The sequence below is a fragment of the Epinephelus fuscoguttatus genome, linkage group LG3 (genome assembly GCF_011397635.1).
Source record: "Epinephelus fuscoguttatus linkage group LG3, E.fuscoguttatus.final_Chr_v1".
Taxonomy (NCBI): domain Eukaryota; kingdom Metazoa; phylum Chordata; class Actinopteri; order Perciformes; family Serranidae; genus Epinephelus; species Epinephelus fuscoguttatus.
Genome location: NC_064754.1, coordinates 9,910,257 through 9,920,721, shown reverse-complemented (window position 1 = coordinate 9,920,721; position 10,465 = coordinate 9,910,257). Strand labels below are relative to the sequence as shown.

Below are 10,465 nucleotides of genomic sequence, written 5' to 3'. Positions count from 1 at the left end.
CCCACGTCATGACACCACCCAGCTACATTCCAGCGAGCACAAACATGAGTGTGGTTTAGATTTTAGCGTCCCAACACCAGATCAGTGTCAAGCTGCGATGTATCTTTGTGGTTATACTAAGTGATGAATGATGTGTCTTAGTCTATTATTAGCCAACAGTGGAAGCCAGTCCATTAGATTTGGTATTCATCTGATGCTGCTGGAATGTACTTTTTATGCGCCATTTCCACCAAACACTTTCGGTATGGTACCTTTGGAACCAACCGTAACCCTTCAGACATGGTACCAAACATCTATACTGACATACACACTATAATTCCGTGTATCAAACTTCTTCTGAAATGACTAAAAAGGACTCTCGTTTTGCGATTTAATGTTTAAACATGTTTATTTTAAATGCACGTGCATAAGTGCCAGCTTCAGGGTTTCTGTAACATTTATTTGTTCACTTTTACGAGTAGGCTACTGACCCCCTATAGACTTCAATTGTATTCGCTAAGCTAAGCCACAGTGCTAACCGCTGAGTCCCAGCCACTGGACGTGCAGGCACAAAAAAGATATCGATCATGTTGTCTCACTATGAAAATGATAGAGAAAGGGCATAACTCCCAAATCGTCAGAGTATTCCTTTAAGGTGGAACCTTAACTTGTAATGTTACTCAATGCATGAGATGACTACATGACTACAAACATTTATACATATTAATTTCGACCAGGTTATGTGAACTGGATATATCCCAATCCTCTGAGAAAAAAAAAAGCGCTGCAGAGCGTCATTCTTGTGGGCTCCCACAACACTAAACCCCTGAGCTTGTCTGAGAAGGACTAAATGCACAAACCTGCTATTTTCAAAAGACTCTCACTGCAGCCTGTTTTATTTTGTTCTGAAAATGTGGGCATGTAACCTCGTTCTGTGGACGATAAACGAGGTGCAGACTGATAAAGGAGGAAATACAGTGAGTCCTGGACGAGCAGTGAGTGACAATAACCCCGCCCACATTTAAGGGTACTGTTTGAGGTAGAAATGCTAGGTTCTGGGTACCATGTCTGAAGGGTTATTGTTGGTTCCAAAGGTACCATACAGAAAGTGTTGGGTGGAAATGGGGCTTAAAGGGATAGTGCACCCAAAAATGAAAATTCAGCCATTATCTACTCACCCATATGCCGAGGGAGGCTCAGGTGAAGTTTTAGAGTCCTCACATCACTTGCAGAGATCCAAGGGGAGAGGAGGTAGCAGCATAACTCCACCTAATGCAGGCTGACGGCGCCCCAGATTAAAATGTCCAAAACACATAATTGAAACCACAAAATATCTCCATGCTGCTCGTCCACAGTGATCCAAGTGTCCTGAAGCCCCGACATAAAAAGTTGTTTGGAAAAACAGAGAGGCAGTTAGAGCTACAGGCTACAGTGAGGCTAAAAACAGAGTTCAAATGACGTTTTTCCAAACAACTTTTTATGTCGGAGCTTCCGGACACTACGGACGAGCAGTATGGAGATATTTTGTGGTTTCAATTATGTGTTTTTGGATGTTTGAATCGGGGGCGCTGTCAGCCTCCATTAGGTGGAGTTGTGTTGCTATCCCCTCTCCCCTGGGATCTCCGCAAGGGATGTGAGGACTCCTGAGCCTCCCTTGGCATATGGGCGGGTAGATGATGGCTGAATTTTCATTTTTGGATGCACTATCCCTTTAATAAATCTCTCCATGGTATAAACAGTGGTTATATGAGCCTCAAAACCAGCCACAACTCAGCCCTGAGCAGAGTGACCGTCTGCTATTGACCAACCAGTGGACTGCAGTGTTCACAGCTCCACCTTTTAGTACTGGATCTGTGTGCTAGGTACCCCAACAGAGGGGGGACCAAAAAATGGGGACAGTGCGGTTCCATTGGTACCATGCACAACTTTTCACAGTGGAAACAGAAAAAAGCGCACTGACCTGTACTGTAGTGTACTGTTCAGTGGAGAGGGGGCTTTATAGGAATACTGATCTAACAAAGTGGTAGAGTGACATTTGGATGTCCTCTCCCCTCCCAGCCCTAGTTGGAGTTGGGCCTGCTGTAGTTCATTAAAATCTTTGCTGTCTGCTCTCTGACACATTTTACATTATCTAATGGACAGCAGAGAGCGGCTGCGGGACACAGCTCTCCAGACAGAGTGCAGAGGGAGTTAGTGTTTCATATTTGCACTTCCTTTTCACATTATAACAGTATGATTTCAGCTGAATAATAGTAAAGTGGCCTTTTATAGACAACTCTACTTTAAGAGCATTTTAACCCCTCTTAGTCAAACATCAGCTCGTCCTTGCTGCACACTAATGTACCCATAAGCATTTTATGCCACAGGCTGCTTGGGGAAAGAGATAAATTAATCTAATATTTATTGATTTTCCAGGGGAGTCTTTTTTTTCTTTTTAATACTTACTACAGTACATGAGTTCAGTTATTTAACACTTTAAGGAAAATATCTACAATTCTTTCTATCTATATGAAAATATTCATGCCTAAAGTTACACTGCCCCCTAGAGGCAAAACCATAACACAGTCAAATTAATTTCCTTCCAGTCAAACTTTATTCATCATCTCAAAAAAAAAAAATAATAAAATTGAACAGATTCTGACCAAATGACAATTAAACCCCACCTCCCTCACCCTCCCTCCCTCTCCCTATCCCACCCCAACCAAAACTAATCAACTCCCCCTTAATGTGGACTAATTGGAATATCTTTCAACTCAGTAAATAGTCAGTGGCCTTTACATCTTTCAGCCACAACCGAGGGCAGATGAATTAAACACAGAAAAAATAATTGGGGTGCGTAGTTTTCACAGTGCATTACACAGCTCAATAAGACAAAGAGCTCATGAAATTACAATTCTGTCTTATCATTTTAAGTTTGACTCAAGGTCGTGACACACCCTCTGTTAGATTATCCTCATTCATTCTCCCTTCTGTGGATGTCAGTCTTCTTAAATTTAATGTTGCTCTTTGAATTAACTTGTCGCACACTTCATCTGACAGAACATCTTTCAAAACACACACACTTCTGAAAGACATTCCCCAGCATACAAACTGGGTTATCATTCACATCTGATTAGACATTTGTTAATAAATTATCAGTTATAGCTCCCCAGCCCGCCCACCCTGGTCAACCCCCCCACAAAAAAAAAAAAAAATCTTCTCACACAGTATTCAAACCCCAAATTTCCAGCATCCTATCGACCACCACTTTCCTGAGCTGAAACTGACATAAAGTCAATCTTGCATCACACTTAAGAGCTTATAAAATACCATCAGAAGTGGAGCGCATTACAGTAACCGGTGGGTGTTTTTATATTTGAGTGGTGTGACATGACTGACAACTGTATACAGCGTTTGTTAGCTTGTCAAAGTCTTTGGCTGTCTTTCAATCATAGTTACACATCCCACGTTTGTGATGGCATTATAGAAGTCAATTCAGCTCGGGGCTGATGCAGTTTGGTATTAAAGGTACGGAGTCAAGTAAGTGTCAAAAAGATATAGAGCTTGTTCATCACCCTCATGCTGAAAAATGTGTTGTTATAGTTTTTATTTTTTTTGTTTTGTTTTTAATTCAGTTTAGTTTCAGTTTCCAGAGTGGGTTTGCTTGTTTCAGTTTAGTGTTTATTAGTTTCAGTATTAGTTCTACTTTTTTTTAAATGTAATATTGGGGTATTTTTCAGGGGTAAAATTAAAGTTCATACATAGATATTAAAATACGACCACAACACCTTGTGAGGGCAACTGACTCAGAGTCATGTAGACACCTCAGTCTGAATAAACAGATGCACCAGTACCTCCTCACACTTGTTGTGTTAACAGATTTGACCAAATTTCCAGTATATTTTTATTATTTTATAAAGTTTATAAAGAGTTTTACTTTTTAGTTTGTTTTTAATTAACTGTAATAACCTTGCTACCAAGGAGAGTTTGTTTGTCGGCAGGATTACAGAAAAACTACCAGGCCAATTTTCATGAAACTTGGGGGAAGGATGGAGCATGGGCCAAGGAAGAATCCATTAAATGTTGGAGCGGATCCGAATCATGGGGTGGGTACACAAATTATTTTTCCCTTTCATTAACATTGTGAGATGTACAGTGGCCTTGATGACGGTGCCTTTCTACAAACACAGATCTTTTCTTCACATTCAGAAACTCCTCATGCAGAGTTTTTCCTCAAGGGTGATGTACAAAACAAGCTTTGAAAATATTTCTGATTATCGTTTCACAAGCTTTAAATGTTATTTGACCCTTATTTGATCCATAGAAATCAATGGAACCATTACATTTTAAATTACCTTAAAGGGACAGTTCGACCCCAAATAAAAAAATATACATTTTTCCTTCCTTCCTATTTTTCTACCGCACTACACCTGCCAACCAAATCACGGTGCAGAAGGAAGTTTGCACATACTGCTAGCGACACTGAGCTAGCTAACATCACAGCTCAGCCGAGGAGGACGCCATTAATGTTTACATCCTGTGCTATCATGAGCACAAGCCTCTTGTTCATGAGTAGATGCACTCTTCCTTCTGTGCTGTGATGTGGTTACTTTGGTATAAAGAATAAAGTTCCTACATGAAACTGCTCGCAACAAGGTCTGCGGACTATCCTGAGTACCCAGGTCATGATTCTGAAAAGAGACATGCTGTTGAGGTTTTTTTTAAAAATCTATTCTTTTTGGTGCTTTGAGCACCACAAGCTGAGTGCCATCTAGTTGGCCGATATCTCCAACAATCAGCAACTCACACCAAAACTATCTAGATGTATAAACAGCAATACAGGTAAGAGGAAAAATGTATATTTTTGATTTGGTGGTGAACTGTCCCTTTAAGTTAATATAGGTAGTTATGAATACATTTTATATAATTCCAGCCACACTTTGATGACAGTCTCCTTTGTGTATTCGCTGAATTGACCCAAATGCTGGAATCTGAGTCACATGATCATCCACGCTGCCTGATTGTCCCAAACTATGTCAGGACTGATATCAAAAGCATTCAAGTGCTTCCAAAACACAAGCAAAAGATTTTAGTTGACCTAGATAAATTACAAATGTATAAAAATGGCTCATATTCTATCACAAATATTAACATTTTTTTTTTTTTAGACACGAGTGTTCTGGAAAAAAAGGAGTTAAAAAAAAAAGCAACAGAAGAAAACAACCTGTAAAATGTCAGCGATCAGTCCAGTGAATCCGAGTGGCTGATGAGGTGGTGGTAATGCGTATTGAGTGGTTCATGTTGGGCTTCACTCGGGGGCCAAATCACATCCTAGCGAGCTAAACAGTTCACTTGCACCCACAATTAGCCACTCCAAACGTTAAGAGGTTTATCTAGTGAACCTGCGTCCTATGAGCTAACCCGCAGTGCTCTCTGAGGCTGTAACCATGTGTGCAGGTGTACCAATTAGAGTGCGAAGATGTGGTCTGAGGTGAGCCGTGATTGCAGGTCCTCATGTGCGCCTGGCTTTCTGTCTCTTGGCCTGACGTTTGGCTTCATCCAGAGCGGCGCTGTCACTGCTGACCTGGGCCATGCTCCTCACTCCCTGGATACGGTTCACCACTTGTAAGAGGAGTGGGATTACCTGCAGAACAGGTCCGCAAAGGGTGTTAAACAAATGCTTTCCTGACTAAAAATTTCTGCCTTGAAATAGGACTAAAAATAGGACTCTTTTCTTGATGCCATTCCAAATTTTAGGCTTGGCCATGACAAGGCCAAATTCCACGGAGTTTTATTCAAACTAAACAGATTCAGAAATTCAACAGTCGAGCAAGAAAAGCTCTTTGAACATGCTGTCTGGAGCAGGTGAAGGTGGTTATGTACCTTCTCATGGTTGTACGCTGCTAACAGGAGCAGCAGCGTGAGGGGCAGAGCTATGTAGGAGCCCTGGGCAACATCCTGGTCAGGCACTTTACGCTGTGGGAAGACACAAGTATAAACACACACCCCGAGATGAGACAATTTCAAAAGAAACTGCTCGATCAATACTGTTTTGATAGAAAGCCTGCCACAACCTGCACAATACACCTCAGCAGGAAAGCTGTGGTTCCTTTCAGTAAACAAACAAATCACAGGAAACACCAGCATTGAAATATTCTGTGGGTTAGAGAAGCATCTTACAGTGGGGTTGAAGGTGAGTGTGACGTGCTTGTGGTAGCCGCTGGAGGTGAAGGAGACCTGAGGCAGAGTGAAGTCATACTGGGAGCGGGACAGCGTGGAGTACAGCATCAGCACGTAACTCTGGAGAGGGAAGAGAAAGGTGACTTTAGATCCAACAATAGCAGCTTCTGGGTCTATACATTCAGTGAAATGTACAGTCGTGTCAAAATAAAGGAGACTTTTAACCAATGAATAATGTACTCTAGAAAATATGACTTTTGGTTTTAGGCCTGGTCCACATTATTGTTTTTGAAAACACAATTTTTTCTTCTTTATTGTCAAAAAAAAAATCCCATCCACACACACTGTTATAGAAAAATCTCAGTCCAAATGAAAGTGCAAAACACAACTGAAGTGCTGTCAGTATCATGGCAAACCAACAGGCAGCGATATAACTGTAACACAGAAAGAAGATGGTGATGTTGGCCAGTCAAATGATCTCCGTAGCGCATTCTGGCGTCTCCGTTTCTCAATATAGTTGAAGAGTTAGGCCTTTTTTTCATCTGAAATGTCACACATCTAAAAATAAATACGACCTCACGTTTGCACACTAAGTCTGAAACTTTCATTCGTCTTTAATATTTTCAGAACAGGTTCAATTTTCTGCTTTAGAGACATCTGACCAAGAATCAGTGAAGAAAATGTGGCGGCAGGACACAGACAGTGGAAGGGGGTGCACAGAATAATTTCATAACTCAGAAAGCTGACGTTCAACATCAGATAGTAATACTCAGGTAGATGATGATGAAGAGCAGGAGACTGTGGACAGCACACAGAATGTGGAGGACTGACAGAGGACAGCTCTGCCCTTTCATACAGCTGTGGTGCCAAATGAAAGACAGGGAGGGAGCAGTGACAGCCAGATGGGTAATTCCAGTGTTACGAATACAACAGAATCAGAATTAGTGTGTAAGGTGTCTGTGCGTAATGGATTTTTTTTTCAGATGACGGATTAAAAAAAACACATCTGGGTAAAAAAAAAAAACAAAAAACAAAAACGGACTCAGTGTGCAAAGCCTATCAGAAATGTTACAACCTGGACTGTTTTGGTCATGGCCGCCATTGCATGAAATGTCACCTCATTTGTGATGCCTCATAAAGGCAACACTGCGACATCACAATCCCAAAACTTTCCACATCAACACTGAAAATGGAGCTGCAGAAAATCTTTAACCTGGATGGAATTTTACAAAAGATTCTTTCACTGACCTAAAACGCAGTTTGCCTGTGGACGTAAGGCCAAAATGCATAGGACATACTACAGTTTCAAATATAGCTGTGTATGTGTGGGCTTGTCAACCATCTTAAGAACAAAAAAAGAATACAAAAATCGAGTGATGAATATGAGTTCAAACTCATATGCTTGCCCAGGTACGCTACTCATCTGTGCCTGAGACTGTTTATGCAGAAGGGTTTCATATTGTAAGGTTTTCGTGGGAATGCCATGTGTTTGGGAAGTACTGAGTGTACGACTGGATAGTAGTAGATTGTAGGAACTTGGGTTGGGAACTGGAGGGTCACCGGTCACCAATATTGGCCGTTTTTGAATCCTCCGTTCACCATTGAGGCATGTGATAAACTGTCGTTTTTACAAATGCAAGGTAACACACAGTGAGTAACTGATATGCAAATGGTCATACTGCGGGTGAGGTATTCATTTAAGAGAGCACAATTACAGGCAGATACCTCTCCATCTCTGTCCAGAGGAGGGAAGTGGAAGAAGAGGGACTGTCCCAGAGAGACGCTGTTGATTGGGTTGTCCAGATTGTCGCTCTTGTAAAGCTTCACCTGGACAAAGAAAGAGAACCATAACAATGTTAAGTGCACATTCCTGCCATGTGGGTGGGGCAGGGGAGCTGCAGAAATGTAATTAAGTTCAATAAAAAGGAGCAAAATGCAGGGATAATGTCAGCCAAGCAGTCCTACCGATAGCGTTGCGAGATGTTCAGGGGACGTCTGGACGTTTCCACTGAGGTCAAACTGATTGATTTGCCTGAAGGCGATGATGTTGACCCCTTCAATGTCACTACTGCCGACCTGAGGGGGGAAACACAGAGCTTAATGTACAGATACAACCTTGGCCTCTTAAAGGAAACGCCAAATGTGAACTGTGGATAAAGCTCTGTACAAGTCACACGGTGTGATAATAACAGAGAATTAAGTGGAATTAAGGCATTTCCAGCCTTGCCTGAGAGATTAGGGGGTGCTGCACTTTTCAGACAAGCTAAAATTATGAACCGAGAGGTTTAAAGTTGCAATGGGATTACCGCTGCTTTTGTTCTGCGTATAGAAAGGACCCATGTGATAAGGCTGCAGATAAGTCATAATCACAGGGTTCCCACAGTTATTTCAACAATTCAATTAGAAAGTTTTCCATACCCTCCCTATCTAGTTTTCAATGCCACGTACAGAGGAACACACTATGACATTGAAAATGTGTTACTGTTACTTCAGCTACTAAGAAAAGAATCCCATAACACTGTCCATTTAGTAGCTGTTCTGGAGCTTTCAATCATACCCCTTGACATTCATCAGAAGCTGGAGCCAGCTGTCAGCATCACCTCAGCTGTTAAAGGGTAACTTTGGTATTTTCTGTGTCTAAGTGAAGAATGAAAACAATTTTTGAAGCTGGTCCAGTATTGAGTGAGGCCACTGCAGCCAGCAGCAGCGTAACAGGCTGCAATGTAACCCTTGAGGGCAACTAAGCACTGTCAGTTTACATCCACTCAAGGTGCTTGTTTTTGCCTCAGGATCTCCTCAGAGACAGACCTTTTTTGTTAGAGAGTAAGATCCTTTTTGTTTAACCAGAACCAAAATCGGGAAGCTGCACCTTCCCAGATGATGACAATCACCTCCTGGTTAATTCTTCTGTAGCATGAACTATTAACACTGTTTAATCTTTTGATTGTTGTGACGAAAGATTAAACAGTTGCCGCAGTGGTAACTTTCTAGGGTTGTGAAATCCTATTTGTGAGTTTTACAAACAGTCATATTACAAACCCACTCTGTGAACAGAGGAAAGCCTCTAATAAGTTTGTGTCTTACCTCTATGGCTCTGTGTTGTGGTAAGGCCCTCTCTATGTGGTCGTTGCCTTCAGCTCGCAGCTGAATTAGATATTTGCAACCAGGCTGCAAGGAAACATGATATTCATTTAGTCATATAAGCTAAAACATACAGTAAACGTATAGCATTTAAGACAGTTAATATGCTTGCTGGGTTCAGTCATACGCAGTCTGCATACTCACCAGCAGACCCCTGAGTCTGAAGCGACCCTCTTCATCAGTGACGGTGTCCTCGCTATAGAGGCTACACTCTCCCTGTCCCACTGCCTCCACAGCCACATCCCTCTCTGCATCTCCACTCAGAGACTGCACTGCTCCGTAGCAGCTGAGGACGACAGCACAAGACCAGATCATACTTGTGTTGTGGACATTTTTGGAGCTAGACTCCCAAAACAAACAGCATCAAGCTATGTTATATACCTGTAAGCAGTCTTAATGCCAGTTATATCGATACTGAGGTTCTGACCCTCCTCCACTGTGATCATCTGAGACGCCGGCTCAAAGCGGAACTCCTTCATCATGGGCTTGAAGTAATACTGACCAGGACTCTGAGAAGAGAGAAGCAACGACTACATTAAATGGGAAGCAGAAAAATATATACATCAGCTAGAGCACAACACGAGTCAAAACATCCCTACACTCAGCTTTAAGCAAAGTATATACTTCTGACTTGAACTGACGCTGTACCTACAGTGTAGACTCTGCATAGACCCTCGGTACAACTATAAATCAGCTTTACAGCTTGATGGAATGATATCTTACACCACAGTAAGAAAACGACAAAGGTTGCTGGACCCTTACCAGGTTATTAAAGGTGAGCAGGCCGGTGTCCTGAGTCAACAGGTTGGAGCGAAACTGTCCTCCACTCAGGGACAGGAGGACACCTGACAGGGGAAGACCATCCTCCGATTTGATCTACAGCACAGAGGGAACAAAGAGGGAGAGTACAGGTTATAGATCATGAGTGTGTGCAGACTTGTCCACATTCAAATAATAGAAGATTTAAGTATTAGTGAACTTAGAGGTCAAAATAAATGACTGTGTAGACTAAATGCTCATTGTAATGAAGCTAAACCAGCACAGAGACGTCCTGAAATCGAACTGTGACAGCCAAACTGTGAAATTGTGGGTATACTCAGACTGATGGATGAGTTTAGTCCCTCTAGTGTTTTATTCCAGAAAAAAGGATAAATAATGACACAAAGCTCATTGTAAACGTTCTACA

At 41.8% G+C, this 10,465-nt stretch overlaps 1 protein-coding gene across 1 annotated transcript in view; it reads right to left on the bottom strand.

Moving 5' to 3' along the window:
• Positions 1-2,675: 2,675 nt before the first annotated feature.
• The window catches only part of nomo (nodal modulator), a 34,502-nt gene continuing 26,712 nt past the window's right edge, over positions 2,676-10,465 (bottom strand). The window contains exons 39-47 of the mRNA XM_049570885.1: positions 10,042-10,155; positions 9,661-9,788; positions 9,424-9,565; positions 9,223-9,306; positions 8,104-8,214; positions 7,864-7,965; positions 6,139-6,258; positions 5,842-5,934; positions 2,676-5,602 (exon numbers count right to left, since the gene is read on the bottom strand). Of these exons, the coding sequence (XP_049426842.1) occupies positions 5,471-5,602; positions 5,842-5,934; positions 6,139-6,258; positions 7,864-7,965; positions 8,104-8,214; positions 9,223-9,306; positions 9,424-9,565; positions 9,661-9,788; positions 10,042-10,155 (1,026 nt within the window). The 3' untranslated portion in view covers positions 2,676-5,470. The remainder of the gene's footprint in view (positions 5,603-5,841; positions 5,935-6,138; positions 6,259-7,863; positions 7,966-8,103; positions 8,215-9,222; positions 9,307-9,423; positions 9,566-9,660; positions 9,789-10,041; positions 10,156-10,465) is intronic.